Source organism: Chlorocebus sabaeus, chromosome 11, assembly GCF_047675955.1.
Source record: "Chlorocebus sabaeus isolate Y175 chromosome 11, mChlSab1.0.hap1, whole genome shotgun sequence".
Lineage (NCBI taxonomy): Eukaryota > Metazoa > Chordata > Mammalia > Primates > Cercopithecidae > Chlorocebus > Chlorocebus sabaeus.
In genome coordinates, this window is record NC_132914.1 from 61628016 (window position 1) to 61647764 (window position 19749).

At 42.3% G+C, this 19749-nt stretch overlaps 1 protein-coding gene across 1 annotated transcript in view; it reads right to left on the minus strand.

Moving 5' to 3' along the window:
* Positions 1-12575: 12575 nt before the first annotated feature.
* KICS2 (KICSTOR subunit 2) overlaps positions 12576-19749 on the minus strand; it is a 36259-nt gene continuing 29085 nt past the window's right edge. The window contains exon 4 of the mRNA XM_037996846.2: positions 12576-13727. Coding sequence (XP_037852774.1) covers positions 13546-13727 — 182 coding nt within the window. The 3' untranslated portion in view covers positions 12576-13545. The remainder of the gene's footprint in view (positions 13728-19749) is intronic.

Sequence of the window (19749 nt, forward strand, 5' to 3'; positions counted from 1 at the left end):
CAAATCAAACCAAAACAAATAAATAAAATGGTCATCCATAACAGCTCATAAATTTCCACTTGGAAAAAGAAAAGTTACAATATATCTTGTTTAGAATGGGAGTGTGTTGATGAAGAAAACATAGTAAGCCTCATTGCCGGAGAACCTTGCCGGAGAACCAAAGGCCTCCAGTGATGTAAGTAGGGAAGAAGGGGTTCCAATATATCTGCTTATGTACCCCTCAAAATAACATATGGAAACTGGGGATAATTTACATTAATTAGAGGAAATTTCTAAATAATCCATGGCCAGGCATGGTGGCTCATGCCTATAATCCCGACACTTTGGGAGGCCAGGGCAGGGAGATCACTTGAGGTCAAGAGTTCCAGACCAGCCTGGGCAACATGGAAAAACCCCATCTCTACCAAAAATACAAAAATTAGCTGGGCGTGGTGGTGCACACCTGTGGTCCCAGCTACTCAGGAGGCTGAGGTGGGAGGATCGCTTGACTTGGGCCTGGAAGGCAAAGGTAGCAGTAAGTCAAGATTGTGCCACTGCACTCCAGACTGGGCAACAGAGTAAGACCCTGTCTGAAATAAAAACAAGAAGAACTCATATTAGGTCAAATGCAGGTCATGGTTTTAAAAGTCTACTAGAATTGAGAAATAATCTTAGAATGAAGATAACTGAGTCTTGGTAATGCAAGATGAGCAGAAAAAATTCCGTAAAATAATTACCAGGAAGTTCTAGACCTGGAAATATATTGGTCACAGTGAAGACAGGAGATAGCAGTGGTGCAATCTCAGCTCACTGTAGCCTCTGCCCCTGGGTTCAAGCGATTCTCCTGCCTCAGCCTCCCGAGTAGCTGGGATTACAGGTGCTCACCACCATGCCTGGCTAATTTTTGTATTTTTAGTAGAGATGAGGTTTTGCCATACTGTCCAGGCTAGTCTCGAACTCCTGACCTCAGGTGATCCATCCGCCTTGGCCTCCCAAAGTGCTGGCATTACAGGCGTGAGCCACTGCGCCTGGTCACACCATCCTTATTACATTCTAGAATTACACTGCCTGAGCTCCAACCTCTAACTGCTAGTCACAGTAAAATTTCCAAAAGTCTATCTATTCCCTCTTAGGCTCTCATTCCTCCCATATTATGGGCCTTGAGGTTCCTTCTTGCTTCGAAGTGCCTCAGGGGACGCAGTAGTTGTCTCCTTGGTCCTGTACTGATACGCTGAATATGGCAAAGAAGCACCAACAGTTGAGTAGTTGCTGGCCTTTGGGAGCTGTGTCCAAAGCACAGTGCCGGACAATATGCCTGCCCGCAGGGTAAACACAATAGCAGTGTCCTCCGAAGCAGCCAATCTAAAATTGCCAACGCTGACACAAAGATTCAGAGGCACATGTTGGCACATGATTGAAATGCTCCAACAATTTCACCGAAGGAGTAAATAAGCATTTCAGTAAAAACAGATGCTACAGGCAACATATCCCATAACCACGCCTAGTAGGTGAAGGAAGTACTTTTCTCCTTAGCATATCTTTGGTGGTAATTATTTGTCAGTTTGCCCAACTGATAGGACAAACGAGATCATTTTCTCACTTACAGCTATTCTAGAAAAAGCAATAGAGAGAGTTGACTTAAAATGTAATGTTATTTTAAACTATGCAAGATATATTAACTTGTTAATACATGTAAATTTTCTACTTGTCCCTTTGTCATTATATCATGGATATAGGAAACAAAAGGAAGAATTATGTATGCTTAAGTCAGGATAAGCACTCCCACGAACTAGGAAGTCCCTGAGTAAAGAGTTAAGGAATTTGGTATCCTTCTTTCTGAGTTAAGGAATCTGGTATCCAGAGAATAAATGATAAAAATATCAGTGTTACATTTCTTCATGTAGCTGGAAGCAAGACAGGCTTCATAATGGTTCTAGACTTCCACTGTTTACGTGGGCCTCCTTTTCCTTTCCTCTTCTTTTTTTAAATGTACATGCTATGGATCTATATTGTGACTTAGCACTTAGCACCTCACAAAAGTCTGCTTGTTTTAGCCCCATGAGCATCTACAGCTTTCTCAGATCTTTGCCAGGGAGAGGCTTTTAGGGTGGATGTTTATACTACACTTAAGAAAGAATTCCTTCTACTCTGATGAGCAAGAAAGGCAGTTAAAGACAAAAAAAGTCAATAATCTTCTAAAAATGAAAACACATCTCACTTCTCCACTCAAACCCCCTATGACATTGAACCCTTAAATGCAGATAAGCCTAAAACTATATAAAACCCTGGACTTAGCAGTTTTATATACTAATGCATTTCCTTTTTAACTTAAGGTAGTTTGAGTTGTCACTAGCAACAGTTCAGATTAATACAGACACCAAATTATTAACAGTAATTATCTTCTAGTAGTGAGATTACAGGTGATTATTTTTCCTTTCCGTTTTGTTTGTTTTTTAGTTTGACAATAAATTTACTAATTTTTCAATAAAAGAAAAACTAACGCATTATTGTAATGTATGGAGGAAAAGAGATGGAACATCACTGGAGATGGAGAGCTGACGGACACCCAATCAACCTAAGGAAAGGATCTGGACCCTTCTTGGCTATCTCCACTCCCTACTCCACTTCCAGGGTTCTCTCAAACTCCACCCCCCACCAACCCCAACACTCACGTTTCTTGCATAATCGAGTTTTTTAAATCCAGGGATAGGGAAACAGCATTAATGATTTCTGAAAGTCTCTGCCAAGTCTGTGATTTTCAGAATGACCACTATTCCTGCTTGGCTCATAATTTAACTCTAATTAAATCTAAGGTTGGTGCTGTATTTTTCTGTGCAAGAGAAAAGCACGGAACATGAGAAATTCTTTTTTCTTTCCACTAAACCTTTCATACTTAAAGAAAAAGAGAACACTATTGATGGGACTTTGGACACAGACAGTTAGAAATTCTATTAAAGTTAGTTTGAACTTGTTGAGCATGTTCCATTTGCAAAGAATAAAAAAATGCGCTTAATTTGCTGCTGGGAAGAGTTGTTCACCTAGCTCCTCATTCAGGTTCCTCATTCAAGGAAGTGACACTATTACCATGAGGAGTCATGGAATGTATCTGCGGACTGACTCATCTGGGGCTCCCTAAGATAGGCTCTGGGTCTCTCTGGAAATTTGGGTAACAATTTGGGACCTGTGGCCATCTCAAGGTTCTTGTCTGTGACCAGTAAGTCTGGGCAGAGCACAAAGAGTATCAGCATTCATTTTGGCAAGCAAAATAAACTGACTCTGGATAATTTATGCAAAAGGTGAATTTATTTAAAGCTATTTTAATAGTTCAGAGAACCTGCAGGAAGACCAGAGAATGAGGCTTGAGGGTCCCTAGCTAGGAACTCACTCAGGGTTATACCACAGAAATGTTTAGAAGACATCACTGCCTCTGTCACTGTCCCTGGACCCAGACCCAGCAGCCAGTATCTACCATCCCCAACACTGCCAGAAGGAAGGAAGGAAGGAAGGAAGGAAGGAAGGAAGGAAGGAAGGAAGGAAGGAAGGAAGGAAGGAAGGAAGGAAGGAAGGAAGGAAGGAAGGGAGGGAGGGAGGGAGGGAGGGAGGGAGGGAGGGAGGGAGGGAGGGAGGAGAAAGGAGGGACAAAGGAAGAGAAAAGGGAGGAGGGAGGAAGGAAGGAAGTAAAAAAGGGAGGAAGAGAGGAGGGAAAGAACGAAGGGAGAAAGGAAAAAAGGAGGACTGAAGGAAGAAGGGAGGAGGGAGAGAGGAAAGGAGGGAGGGAAGAAAGAAAAAGATTGCCTAACTAGAACATCAAGCCACTTGGCGGTAGTACCTTCATGCCCTTTCTTCCCTGCAGGGCACATGGCTGGTGACACCTTTCTGATGGATTATTTCTTATAGGTTGATTGGGAGCTCTGAACACACTGAGTCTGCCCCAAGCAAGATGAGCAGTTCTCACCTCATGGCCACCTCATCACTTCCTACTAGGGCCTTCCAGCATGGCTCATAGAGTGATCACTGGCTTCACTTCCTTTGGCTGAAGCCCATCTGCCATATCTTCTTTGAAAGCAAAGAAGTTATTTTAATAAAGCCCAAGGAGGTTAGCAAGAAATTATTTCTGTTCTGGAATGTGGGCTCTATTGTCACATCATCTAAGAGAACCTAGAAATCTAGACTTTTGTGTAAATTTGAAAATTATTCCAGTCTGGCATCTCAACCTTTAGTTTGTAATCCTTAAGGGAACTCAAATCTTAGTCCAAGAAGAGGCCTTTAAAAAAAAATGTGCATTTCTGTTCCCCAACCCCATCCCATCTGCTCTCCTTGCCTCGTTTAGTAACACCTTACTTCTCACAAACCCCTTCTGATGTTGTCCATCTCACTAGGCCGAGGAAACCCAGCTATGCTTGCAGGAACATCAAGAGATTGCTTCCTTACCAGCCTCTGACCCCTTACCTACTCCTGTGCCCTAACACTGCAGAGAATGGTGAAGTCTTTCTGTCTGATTTCATGAAGCTTGCCACCATTTCTTTTAGATCCTAGCCAGGGAGTTGCTGGAAACAATCAACAATAAAAAGAATATGGTGTTGCAGTCTGCTATAGGCTGAAGTGTGTCCCCTTAAAACATATGTTGAAACCCTAACTCCCAGCACCTCAGGATGTGACTGTATTTGGAGACAGGGCCTTTGAAGAGGGGATTAGGTTAAAATGAGGCTGTTAAGGTGGGCCCTAATCCAATCTCACTAGTGTTCTTTTAAGAAGAGGAAATTTGGACAAACAGAAGAGACACCAGGGATGTGTGCACATAGAGGAAAGGGCACATGAGGACACAGAGAAAAGGTCACCATCTACAAGCCGAGGAGAGAGGCCCCAGGAGAAAACAGATCTGCTGACACTCCCATCTGGAACTCCAAGGCGCCAGAACTGAGATAAGATACATTTCGGCTGTCTAAGCCACCTGGCCTGTGGTAATTTGTTGTAGCCCCAGCAGGCCAATCCACAGGCACCGGAGGGAGGCAACAGGCAGTAAAAAGGGGGAGGATCTCAGACAAAAGCCCAGTTTTCTCCTTATGCAGGATTGGAACTCTCAGGTCACAGAGCCTGAGTTCGGATACAGGGGGTGTTCAGCCCAACAAGATCGACTGAGCCCCCCACAGGATCTCATGTAAAGTAGTGTATCTATAATAATGGGGAGTTACAGATTATAGGAAAGGTTCTCAGAGGTTCCTTCCAAATCCCCAAGGGATTTTCCTTCATCATAGAATGTGAGAATTACTGTCATAAATATCATGTAAAAGTTCTATAGCAGCAAATTCGCAGTATAAAAATATACCAAAAGGTCTTTTCCAGAGTTCATGTTAATACAGCAAAAATAATCTCAGAAAAATTTAGAGGTCCATGAATTCAGATTTAATTCAATACATTTTCTCTAAAATCTCTAACAATCCCCAGATTTAGCCAACCTGATAATATTACCACTTATGGCTGGGTGCAGTGGCTCACGCCTGTAATCCCAGCACTTTGGGAGGCCAAGGCGGGTGGATCATCCAAGGTCAGGAGTTCGACATCACCATGACCCACATGGTGAAACTCTGTCTCTACCAAAAATATAAAAATTAGCTGGGCGTGGTTATGGGCGCCTGTAATCCCAGCCACTCGGGAGGCTGAGGCAGGAGAATCGCTTGAACCTGAGAGGCAGAGGTTGCAGTGAGCCAAGATTGTGTCACTGCACTCCAGCCTGGGTGACAACAGCAAAACTCCATCTCAAAACAAACAAACAACAACAACAAATATATATATGTGTGTGTGTATGTATATATATAATCACTTATTCTTTTCTAGAATCTCAAAATAAGCAGCTAAATTAATTCCTTGGGGGCAGTCAAGAAAAAGTTCACTCAAGTCTGCGTAACATGTGAACAAGATCTATTTCCCATTGATGATCCCACAGAGTGGACTCTAAGCAAAGAGGAATAAAACCCCCATCGGTCCAGGAAGGGAAAAAGAGCCAGGTTTCTGGTGCTTCTTGAAAGGATCTGCCTCAAAGTCCAATTCTAATAAACACCTCAGTGAGGAACAGGTGATTGCATTGCATTGGTAGAAGTCTCATTTATCATTGAGTCCACTATAATTATTCTGACCTATTCTTTTTTTTTTTTTTTTTTTTTTTTTTTTTTTTTTTTTTTTTTTGAGACGGAGTCTGGCTCTGTCGCCCAGGCTGGAGTGCAGTGGCCGGATCTCAGCTCACTGCAAGCTCCGCCTCCCGGGTTCACGCCATTCTCCTGCCTCAGCCTCCGGAGTAGCTGGGACTACAGGCGCCCGCCACCTCGCCCGGCTAGTTTGTTGTATTTTTAGTAGAGACGGGGTTTCACCGTGTTCGCCAGGATGGTCTCGATCTCCTGACCTCGTGATCCGCCCGTCTCGGCCTCCCAAAGTGCTGGAATTACAGGCTTGAGCCACCGCGCCCGGCCTATTCTGACCTATTCTATCTCATACCAAAATAACTTTGGAGGAATCCAATGGAGTTTGGCAGGAACACCTTTGGGGGGATAAAAAGAAACGTAGCTTTTGCAGTGTCGTTCTTTAATATAAACCACAAAAGACTGTGTAGGGGTGGGGGTGTCTACTCAAATCACAGAGGTAAAATGACTTAAGACATGAGATCCAATAATAAGAAAAGATTACATAAATCCTAAAATGTTATAGAGTATAAAAATGTACACCCTTTAAAAGTATTGTACGACATGGTCAAGTTTTAAGGAAAGAAATAAAGAAAGGGCTTAATGAATCCACCTCTTCTAAAGAAATTGGTCCCCCAAATTTCCATTTCATTGCCATGACAACTAGTACTCCATCATTGCCATGGTAACCAGCTGAATAGCATTAGTCTAAAGACAAGCTCTCTGATTGGGTGACCAACGAAAGCCATTAGGTGCCCCACCACAATGCTGAAAGACTGTTTTGCAATCACTTTGACCTACTTCTAGCTTTTCAATGTGTTTTAATTCTCCAATGTGTTTCCCTAAAACCAAATGTTTTTGGAAGGAGACAATTTCAATAAGTATATAATAACTGTATTCCTGCATGTCCCTGCTAAGTTCAAGACCATTTGTTTTCTATCCCAGAAGTGTGGTAATGTATGACAGCCATACCCTTCACCATACCTTGCAGTTTAATTATGACATCCCCTCTGTTACAGCAACTAGGCACGCTAGCCACATCTAAAACCAGATGTTGGTTGCTGGTGACAACAAGCTGCCTTCTTTGTTTGATGAGGCCATTGACAAGCTGAACTGCAAGGAAACTTTGAGGGTGGGGAGTGACAATCTGGTAAAATAACAGAGGGGGGCCGGGTGCAGTTACTCATGCCCATAATCCCAGCACTTTGGGAGGCCGAGGCAGGCAGATCATCTGAGGTCAGGAGTTCGAGACCAGCCTGGCCAACATGGTGAAACCCTGTCTCTACTAAAAAAAAAAAAAAATTAGCCAGACATGGTGGTGGGCACCTGTAATCCCAGCTACTTAGGAGCCTGAGGCAGGAGAATCGCTTGAACCCAGGAGGCAGAAGTTGCAGTGAGCAGAGATTGTGCCATTGTACTCCAGCCTGGGTGACAGAGCAAGACTCCATCTCAAAAATAAATAAGTAAATAACGGGGGGAAGGGATACATGCATATGGACGTGCTCTTGTTTATATGTGCATGTAAACTAGTATTTACAATTTTAAAATGGCTTTTAAAAAATGCTCTCCTTTTAAAAAGGCTGTTGAGATGACGATGATGATTGATGATGATGGTGGTGATTACTATTCTTATTTTATAGATGGGGCCTCCCTATGCTGCCCAAGCTGTTCTTGAACTCCTGAGCTCAAGCAATCCTCCCACCTCAGCCTCCTGAGTAGCTGGGGCTACAAGTATGTGCCACTGTACTTGGCTCACTGTTAAGCTTTTTAAATAAAAACATATTTTCCAGCTGATAATCTTGCTGGCTACTTGCTCAACGCCAACTGCATATATATTCATGAATCACTCGCAGCACACTGGTGGAAGCAGAGATACCTTGGGAAACCTATTCCACCCCTAGCCCACCCCCTCTCTAGTTGGACCATACTTTTGTTAGGTGTATACTGTTGAGAAACTTACTTGAAAAATTCCAGCTCTGGACTTTCATAAAATATGTGTTGAGAACCTTCCAATAGGCAGTGCCAGAGTTGCTAAAGCAACGGACTTGAAAGTACAATCTAGTTAGACGGCAGGGAGTTAGGGAACGGAGGGAAGGCACCTGCCTTGAAACTGGGCTTGCAGAGCACATACAACTGAATATCACAGATCAATGAAAACCAAGATTTCTCAAGACACGTTTATCAATTCAACACATATTTCAGAGCAGCTGCTAGGTAGCACTCATCTAAATGCTCAAGATTCAGTGACAGGAAGCCCTGCCCTTGTGGAGTCAACATTCACATTTTACATGAGAGTGGGAAAATGGCAATAGTTCATATCCAAGAATAGAACTATTTTGTGTGGAATGACAGAAATGATGGGGTACTCCAACCCTGAGCATTCCTTGGCATGGCCACTGGTGCTTGTTATGCCCCAGCCACTGTGCAAAGGCTGGAAATGCAAAGGTCAGCAGAAATGGGCTTAGGCCTTGGCCTCAGGAAGTTTATAGAACAGAGAGGAAGGGAGTTGCTCAGAAGTAAATGGTCAACCACTTACAATGGTGATCAGGGCTCCGAAGGAAAGGAACCGAAGAGCCCTCTGCCAAAGGAGACTGAGCAGGGCTGGGCAGAAACAGGGCTGGAGTGCCCGAGGAAGTGATGACTGAGATGAGGCCTGAGGGATGCAGGAATAAAGGGTGACATAAGATAGAGGGTGAAGAAAAGCATGCAAGACACAGGGAACAGCAAGGGCTGCTCCTCAGATGCAAACAGAGCCAGGGAAGAACGCGTGTGACAAGCCTGGGGAAGGGACCGGGCTCCACACGCAAGTGGCGGTGTTTATTAAAAATAAATCCTTAGATCACGAAGCCATGTACTAAGTCAGAATGTGCTCCCTAATCAATTTAATATGAATCTGTACATGGAAAACAATGTTTTTGTTTGTGGTTGGAGATGATAATAAAGGGGATATGGTTTGGTTTGAGATTAGAATAAAGAGGATTTCAGCACAACAGTTTTTGAGCACCACTTACATGCCAACACTAAGTGTAAAAAGACAAAAGACCCAGTACCTGTTCCTTACAGCTTAGTCATACACGCAGAACTATATGCAAATCCATCTAGAATACCCAGAAAGTGACAAGGGAGAAAGGTACGTGCATGGGACAACCTTCACCTGAACATTTGCATCTAGACTAGCCCAGGAGAAACGGTAGCTACTATTGTTAGCCCACTGCCTTAGAGAAAAAGGCACTCAAAGTATCAGCTGAATTACCCCATAGGGTACCACTATGAAGATCAGAGTTTTATTTGAAGATCTGTTCTGAACTGCCAGAGAAAATCCCGTTTCTCCCTCCTAGGAAAGAATTCAGCAACAGTAGTTTCTTATCTAGCCACAGTACCAGGATAAATTCATTTTAAATGCATGCATGAGAATAGAAACATGCACAGCTAGCACCAAGAGAACAGATGTAACCCATGAGAAATGATTAAAAGTTTAGAATATGCCTCATAGGGGGAAAAAATTCAATAGCTACCAAAATGAGTCTTTCTACACAGCTAGAACAGAGTCCAAGGGAAACCCTCTGACCCAAGATAAGGAATCCCACAGGCAGAGTGACTAATACTAACAGATGGATTTGGTCTCTTCAAAGCCATTTAGAAATGAAAAGCACTGCATCCAAATGTTTATCATCACTGTTAATAATTGCTATTTTTGCCTCTATCTTCATTATCTAAACTTGACAGAGTAACTCAGATCACACAATTCATACAAGTACAGCAAGATAGAGACAGAAGACCTGAATGGAAATCTCAGAGCATGCTTCCACTTCACAAAGGCATAGTCTCTGTCAAATAAACAAGATTTAAAGTACAGGAAGCAACAATACCACAAATAAAATTGCTCCCTGGCAAGGGAGAACACCTTACTATGAATCTGTTTTATAGAGTCTCAGAATTTTCTATCTAGAAGGAAACCTACAAGCCCCTATAGACCAACCTTCAACATAATTGCTATCCTTGTCATTGGATTAAAAAAAGGAAAGGAAGGGAAAAAGGACAGAAAGGGGAAGAAAGGGAGAGAAGAAGAGAAGAAAAAAGGGAAGGGGAAGAAGGAAGAAAAATTCAAGTGAATGAAACAGTACAGGGATGAAATCATAATCCTGCAGCTCATTGCTTACTTAATTCTCTGTCTCCTCCCAGGTTGACTCCAAACGATTGATACTCACTAGTTAGGAGGTCTGATCAGGTATAGATAAGCTGTGCCATACAAAAGGCCCCGGGGGGCTTATCCTGCCTTTAAAAATAACTCCAGAGTACTACATCAAAGCCTTTGCAGAAAATCCATATGCACTCCCAGGGCTCTGACCCATAAAACATTCTTACCAGGGACCTGGATGAGGCCATACACTGTGCGATGACTATGAACCAATGGAAATCTTTTTGAAAACTTGCTGGAAGGTCCACTGTGTAACCTACTTCGTTATGTTTTTTAATCTGGATAAAGGACATTTCAGCCCGTAGCACCCAGGGAGGTTATTATGTGAATAAACGAGGTGTTCTCTTTCATGACTAATTTCTGTGCTTCTAGATAAATTTCCCTAATGAGGAGTTCTCTATTGAAGTTTTCCTTCTTCCCTTCCTTAGTCCCTCTTCTCTCCCACAAATTATAAGACATGTTTCATACCCTAGAAGAGCTCACAGTCTAATGAGTGAGAGAAGACATTTATTCCTTCATGGAGGTCTGAAATATCATAGCATTTCCAGTAGTACAAATAGTTTAGAAGGCTCAAGCCCAAGTCAAGAAGAGACACATCTTACTCCGGCGAACGAGGCAGAGAGTTAAATGCCATGAGAGTGGGATGAACAATTGGGATAGGGTCCTTGAAGGAGAAGAAATTTCTTCCAATAGGGAATATAGGGGAAAACTTAATACAAAAGGTGGCCTTTCCCTGGGTCTTTCAGGAGGCATAGGGTTTTGGCAGATAAAGATGGCAAGAGGTGATGATCTATCCTAGATTAGAGGTTTTCTTTTCTTTTCTTCTCTTTTCTTTTTTTTTTTTTTTTTTTTTGAGATGGAGTCTCGCTCTGCTGCCCAGGCTGGAGTGCAGTGGCGTGATCTTGGCTCACTGCAACCTCTGTCTCCAGGGTTCAAGTGATTCTCCTGCTTCAGCCTCCCGAGTACCTGGGATTACAGGCGCCTGCCACCACACCCAACTAATTTTTTGTATTTTTAGTAGTTGTATTTTAGTGGTTTCGCCATGTTGGGCAGGCTGGTCTCGAACTCTTGACCTCAGGAGCTCTGCCCACCTCAGCCTCCCAAAGTGCTGGGATTACAGGTGTGCGTCACTGCACCCAGCTGATCACAGGTTTTCAAACTGCAATCCCTGGGCCTGCAGCATCAGCAACACTTAGAAATGTAAAAGCTAGGGTCTTACTGTTGACTTGCTGAATCAGAAATGAGTCTGAGCATGCTTTGTTTAGCATCCCAGTGATTCTGATTCATACTTTAGTTGGAGAATCAATAATCTAGATTTAAGATCCCTAGCCTGGGGTCTGTGAACTTGGATAGGAAAAAAATACATCTTTATTTTCCCTAATGTCTAACCGAAATTTAGCATTTCCTTCCATTGCTGATGTAGGCCATAAATTGCCATGATAATTATTAGACCAATGCCATATCTTGTTATTAAATGTATTAATAAAGAACAATGCACACAACATAGTAGATTTTTAAATATTTTTATAACTGTATTTCAATTTAATTGGTTTACTTGTAATTCTGTGTATCATTTTATACATTAAAAATATTGTGAGAAAGTGTTTGTATGCTTTGCAGGCTGCCAATGAGATCTCATCTTTTATCATACCAAAAATGTGAAGCACCCCTAGTCTAGAAAGATTCCAGGCAAAAAAAAAAACTCGGAGCAAAGGCAAGAAAATACATGACCAGGCAAGAAAATACATGGCCGGCCAGGTATCCATTTTGTGTAAAACTGAGGTAAAGCAAGGAAACGGCGAAAGAGGAAAAAAAAAAAAAAAAAAAAAAGGCTGAACCTGAGGAAAAAAAAAAAAAAAAAAAAAAGGCTGAACCTGATTGTCAGAACTGGACTTCTTCCATCAGACTCTGGGGAGCTACTTAATCAAGACTTTTTAAAAAGAGGGAGTGGGGCTGGGTGCGGTGGCTCACACCTGCAATCCCAGCACTTTGGGAGGCTGAGGCGGGCGGATCACGAGGTCAGGAGATCAAGACCATCCTGGCTAACACGGTGAAACCCCATCTCTACTACAAATACAAAAAATTACCCAGGTGTAGTTGCAGGCGCCTGTAGTCCCAGCTACTTGGGAGGCTGAGGCAGGAGAATGGCGTGAACCCGGGCGGCAGAGCTTGCAGTGAGCCGAGATCGCGCCACTGCACTCCAGCCTGGGCAACAGAGCGAGACTCTGTCTCAAAAAAAAAAAAAAAAAAAGGGAGCAAGAGGCAGAGCCAAAGAGATACAACCAGCTCAAGGTTTTCAAATAATTCCCTAGCAAAGGTAAGAAGGCAGGCCTGGAATAGAAAGACACAGAAGGTGAAAGACCAAGCAGGAGATGACATTTCTAATCCAGGCTTGACTAATAGCCCAAAGTGAAGAAAGAACTGACCATGAAAATGGAACGAATATGAGAGTGCTGTGAAGATTCAGCAGTGACTAAAACAGAAGAATCAAACATGACTCCAAAGTCTGAAGAGAGGGCGACTGGGACAAGAGTCATACTAAGAAAGAATTAAGGATGCCAAGTGGAGCAAGTCTGGTGAAGGGAAAGTGCTGAGTTGCCTACAGGATATCCGGGTGAAAACATCCAGCAGTAATTTATCTGCCTGGGACAGTACTGACCTTTAAGACTTACTATATCTCCTGAATAGCCTATTTGGACTTCATCAAGAGCTTTTCCCAAACAGGGATTTTTATCTTGGGGGCCCATGGACTCATGGGGAGTCCCATGAACCTCCCAAATTATTAAAGCAAATTATATTTGTGTTCATGGACATCTGGGGAGAGGTATGTACTTTCATTACAAACTCAAGGAGCACTAAACTCCCTTTTCCCTCACAAAAATATTAATACTCTCCATTCATCCTTCTAAACACTCCAAGCAAGGTAAGCCCTCTTGTCTGAAAATTTGGGAAGGCAGCATGAGTCTCAGAACAAACAGAGAATGCCTCAGGAACAAAGCAGCAGCAGCAGTTACAGTCATGTATGGATGCTTCTGAGTCAGGAGACACTCACTGCACAGTCACCAGATGAGGAAGGCATTTGGAATGTCTTGGTTAAAATTCACTGGAAATGACAGAAGAGTTTCTGACTCACCTCTTGAGCCAATTCTTGCCTGAATACCTGTCTCTACAAGAGCAGTCATTAATGCCCCAACCTTAAACAGTAAAAATGGTCATTTTTATAAACCTCATACCGCTCAACTTGCCACTGTCCAAAGAAGCCGAGCTGCACGGGTTGTCCCAGGATGGAAACGAAGCCACAGCCAAGGAGCTGTGTCTTGCTTTAGTGTTGCCATCTACTGGCTGGTCTTCATGGACTCTCATTCCCAATCTTTTCACTGCCAAAGGAAAGATTTTGCAATTAGGCTGCTTTTCTGACACAAAGCCTCTCTAGAGAGTTCAGACCCCAAGAGGTTAAAAATAAAATAAAATAAAATAAAAAAATAAAATAAATAAAATAAAATAAAATAAAATAAAATCAAAACAGCAACCTACCAGCTCCAAAAACAAAGTAAGGCAATACCAAATGTCAACAATGTTACTAGGAAGCTTCAGCATTGACTAACAGAGTTTATGGTGAATGCTCCCTAAATGTTTGTTAGCCCCACATAATTAAGACAAAAAAGATGCTTTAAACGTGTTATATATGAAGTGATAATGAATAAGCAGAGGATTGTGCCCACAGAATGGAATAGGGAAATAATAGCATTGAAAATTGTTATTGTTATTGTTTCATTAAAGGTAATTCCCTTTGCTAGGCTGTGTGTAGAAAGTGGTTTTTGTGGTAAGCTTAATAAACATAGTGCCAGGGACTCTGGCTGAATAGCTGAGAGTTAGAATTGAATGGGTTCTCACATACCCCATGAAGACAGGAAGGAGGGACCAGGTTCCCCAAGTGAGGACTTTGTTGCTCTTATTGAACTACAGTCAAAGGGTCTTGTACACCTACTTCTTAAGCCCATGGCACTGACCAGAACAGCAAAGACTGTCTCTATTTCCGAATGCCATAGTAACTCTTTTCACTATTCTTTTGTGTGTGTGTGTGTGTGACAGTACTCACTCTGTCACTCAGGCTGGAGTGGCATGATCTTGGCTCATTGTAGCCTCCGTCTCCCAGGCTTGGGTGATCCTCCCACCTCAGCCTCCTGACTAGTTGGAACGTACAAGTGCAGGCCACCACATCCAGCAAAATTTTTTTCCTTGTATTTTTTGTAGAGATGGGGTCTCACCATGTTGTCCAGACTGGTCTCAAACTCCTGTGCTGAAGTGATCTGCCAGCCTCAGCCTTCCAAAGTGCTGGGATTACAGGTATGAGCCATGCCTGGCCTTTCTTCACTCTTCTTGTGTTCACTTCTTCCTTCTCTGATTTTTTGTTTTTATTACTTTTCTTCCTTTCCTCTTTATGAACTGTCTAACCCCACATCTACCTTCCATCTCATCATACTGGCACAAACTAAGAGCTAAAAGGAAAAGAGAGTTGCACTTTACTTCTCCTTCATATGCTTTTCCCTTCTTTTCTGTTTTGCTTTTTAATCCAGCAAAGCACCTTATTTTCGCTCACTTTCACATGAAAAGGTAGAAGGCTGATCGTGTTTGGCCTTTCTGTCCATTATCACCTTCCTATGTAATCAATACATATGGGTGATAAACATAAGTCACAACCACCATCTTATGCATCAGCAAGCCCTCAGCAGCTAATACAATTAAAGACTTTTTTGTTTATTAATGAAAGGAGAGGTTGCTAATCCTTTCCTCCTGTAACTTGAGGAACAGAAAGAGGAAGAAAGAATATAGTGCCCTTAGATGTCAATTGTCCCTTCTCCTTCTGTTTGGAGTCAGGCCCCTCAAAAAAACATTCACTCAAGGAGTTATTGAAAGTTTCAAAGAGGAGAGAGGAGAGGTTTACATTGTAACCTCACAACTGACACCCTGAGAGACCTCCCCCTATGCGTTTTCCCCCTGCTTTGCAGTAGTGTATCTAAGGGTCTATTTAATCCTGCTAGGCCAGGTTGAGCCTCTTGGCTCCTCTCCCTATCACATCCAGCAATCTCTTCCCTCTGAACCCCATTCTCTCTCCAGGGAAGGAAAAATGAAAGCCCTGCAGGTAATAAGGCCAATCCTACTCCAAGTATCTCCTCAAAGTATTTTCTCTGAACATTTAATACTTCCCCTAAGAATTTTCTTACCAGCTGTTAAGTAGTTGACATTTTTTCAATATTGTTACAATTCCCACCTGTAAAGTTTGACAAATCTATAAGATTTTTTTTTAAAGCTAGATATCTCTTCAGGTGCTGGTGGTCCCCCTTCCTTGGAAGTTAATTCCCTGAGGACAGAGACAAAAAATGTATCTTCCTCTCCTCAACATCATTCATCTATCCTTTTAAAAATCAAGCAAGACTATAGGGGCTCAACTTTAATAACATAAAACATTATTGCTCCTGGAGATCTGTGCTGTTTTCAAACTAAAAATAACATTTAATAAATACTAAAAGAAGCACTTTCTCAAGCTTTCCAAGGACAACTATACTTCCTAGACTAGATGTTACATTTCACAAAAACTGGCCTTGTTATTAAAAAACATAGTAGGAAACAATAGGCAAATAAGTCATTGTGCCTATATAAATGGTTTACTATGGAACTGAATGATTCCACATCAATTTAGCCGTATATAATTTGGTCAAAAACTTTAACTGGAATGTCCATATGTTGGCCAATGGGAGCGTAAAATGAGGTGGTCACATTTATTTGTTAATATCCATTAGGAAAATGTCAACTCCCCATTCTGCTTAATTGCAGGAATTCCAGGCTCTTGAAAAATTCCTCTCCTTACTATTTCTGGAAATCAGAACCCCAACCCAGTTGTCTGCTGCCTCTGCCACTCATCTGCCTCCTGACCACATTCCCTGTGCACAGGCTGACAGGGGCTCTGCGGCATACCACCTTTGGCAATTCCTGGACTCAACCTTCCTCCTGCTACTGCTGCCCTCCCCTAAAAGAAGGCAGAAACCCCTCTTTTAATTCTTTGATCACATTGCTCAGCCCATCCACAACTTTTAGCAAAGACTTCTTGGAAAGTTCAGGAAAATAGAAGGGGGCATTATGGCATCGATACCTCAAAGCTGTACTATATGTGGTGATTCCCAGAGAAGAGCAGTTCAGATGTACCTCATGTCCCTTAAAATAGTGAACTTCAAACTGGGATTCTACTGAGATATGGAAATATTTTTCAAAAGATATGAGAATAGAGATCATTTTAAGAAAATCAATTTTTAGGAAATCAATTTCAGATTCCTCAACTTCCATATGAACTCCCTCCTAAGAACCTGTGAAAGTACTTTTAGTAAACTAAGCTTTTTCTACCTCCTTTAATAACTGCCTTTCTCTCACCAAAAAATAAACTTACCTCTCACCCATCTGTTTACTATAGTGTATTACCAGACCATTTTCCATGGGTTTTTTTCATGTTCTGCAGGTCTTGAGAGTAAGGCATCAACTGCCCTTAGTTCTGCACTATCTCTAGAGGTTTCAGTGGGAAGATGGCTCTGCCATCACCACGTCAGACTTCTAGCCTGCAAAAGTGAGAGACAATACATTTCTGTTGTTTTAAACCATCCAATTTTTGGTATTTTGTTATGGGAGCTCTAGGAAACCAACACACTTACTGGCTAGAATAGGAATGTCTCCCTCTGCAGCAAAGGGAAGGCATGCTTACAAACCATTATAAAAGATTGGGGGCCGGGCGTGGCGGCTCACGCCTGTAATCCCAGCATGGTGGGAGGCCGAGGCGGGCGGATCACGAGGTCAGGAGATCAAGACCATCCTGGCTAACACGGTGAAACCCCATCTCTACTAAAAATACAAAAAATTAGCCAGGCATGGTGGCAGGCGCTTGTAGTCCTAGCTACTCAGGAGGCTGAGGCAGGAGAATGGCAGGAACCTGGGAGGCGGACCTTGCAGTGAGCTGAGAACACGCCACTGCACTCCAGCCTGGGCGACAGAGCGAGACTCCGTCTCAAAAAAAAAAAAAAAAAAAAAATTGGGGTTTCCAAAGATCAGAATTCTCACATGCATGTGAGCAGACATCCATCTGGGCCCATCCACATTGGTCCTGAGATAACCGAAGCTTAGGAAATCAAAAACGCAAAAACGATGTTATCTAGCTCCTGCTATTACTAGAATAACTGTCTTGTGTCTTCTGTCCGCATCTGTGAAACTATGTCAGGGCAAGTTGTTAGCTAGCAAATAGGGTAAAATCACAAACCCTTCCCAGTTTTTAACATGGGGTATTATCATAGAGTGTAAAAATATCTGTCCAACAAACAAAAGAACATTTAGACAATTTCTTTAACCAAATCACTGTAAATATTATACCTACTCATTTCATAGAAAATGTATTTCAAATTAAATATAACATTTTTTTTCTTTTGAGACAGAGTCTCACTCTGTCACCCAGGCTGGAGTGCAGTGGTGTGATCTCAGCTCACTGCAACCTCTGCCTCCCAGGTTCAAGTGATTCTCCTGCCTTAGCCTCTCGAGTAGCTGGGATTACAGGTGTCCGCCACCACGCCTGGCTAATTTTTTGTATTTTTAGTAGAGACCGGTTTCACCATGTTGACCAGGCTAGTCTTGAACTCCTGACCTCAAGTGATCCACCACCTTGGCCTCCCAAAGTGCTGGGATTACAGATGTGAGCCACTGTGCCCAGCCAAATGTAATTTTTTAAGTTTAATATTTATTAAAATGTCATTTGGTCATTAAACTCTTAGAGCCTACAGTAACACAAAGAAAACTTACATCTATTATATACTGAGTAGTATTTGATAAGGTAACCAATAAGACTTTTAAGCAAAAAATAAATTCATTTTAGGATTAAATTTTTTGGAAGAAGTAGAATGGAGTTCAGGGAGCAAAAGAAATCAAACAATATTTCCAACTGTTACAAAGCATGTTAAAGTATTTTTAAAGATGGAAAATGGTAGCTATCAAATCTCTATTGTACCAAGATTTCACTGGATACATTTAAAAGACCAAATAACATTTTTAAATGCCAATATTTACATACATATTAAAATGCTTCTTTTGAGGCTATTTAAACATAATGATTTTAGATATTCTTTTAAAAAATCGATCAGAGGGACGGGTGCGGTGGCTCACGCCTGTAATCCCAGCACTTTGGGAGGCCAAGGCGGGCGGATCATGAGGTCAGGAGATCGAGACCATTCTGGCTAAAACGGTGAAACCCCGTCTCTGCCAAAAATACAAAAAATTAGCTGGGCGTGGTGGCGGGCACCTGTAATCTCAGCTACTCGGGAGGCTGAGGCAAGAGAATTGCTTGAACCCGGGAGGCAGAGGTTGCAGTGAGCCAAGATCGCGCCACTGCACTCCAGCCTGGGTGACAATGCGAGACTGTATCTCAAAAAAAAAAAAAAAAAAATCAATCAATCAGAGTATCATGGTTTTCCCAAAATTTGTAGGTGCGCAAGTAAACAAGTTTGAAAACTATTCACTATTCACTGCCTACTGGTTACAGCCCTTTCAGCTCTGGGCCACCTGGTTGGTTGGGGCCAGATCACCTTATTCCAAGCATCAACCAAGCAGACACCATGTTGGTCTTGGTTAACTGCTATATCACGACCCTTAGCATAGTCAATGTTAAATTAATGAATGTTGAATATTAGAAATAATTCACATCTTCCCATCCACTTCTGCTTCAGGGACTGCTCTGACACTGGCCTAGCCTGAAATGACTGACACCAGAATGACCATGGGGGTAGAGGGTGTGTCCTACATTGTCATATCTTGTCACAACAAAAGTGAAATGAGTCTAGACCTAAGCTGGATCGACCGGCGGAGTCATTATAAATCTCAGATCAAATCAGGCATTAGATTTACAAATTTAACTGGATTGTAGAATTACTCTGCAGTGTTTAGGACCAGCAAAAGGAGAATTCACTCTCTCGGGACAAAGGTAGCAAAAGTCCCAATGACTATCTTCCTCTCCTAGATCAATGTCAAGCGCCATCCTCCGTTTTCCGGCCATCCTCGCCGCACGTCTAAGCAGTCGTCTTTCAGAATGCACTCCCATGTAGTTGCCTCATGTGACCCTCTCCTGAGTGATACCATCACTTAGAACCCTAATCCCAGATTCTGACATTAGGGAGGGACTACAGACGGGGGAACCCATTTGCGTCTCTCCATTTTCTAGTGGTGATATTTTACCCATACTGTATGGTTTTAAATTTGAAGTACCCTAGAAACAGACCTTGTAATCAAAAGGAGATTGAAAAAATAATGCAGACAAGGCATTAATGAAGCCTTATGGATTTACACCATATCAAGAGAAGTCTCCAAAGGCAGAAA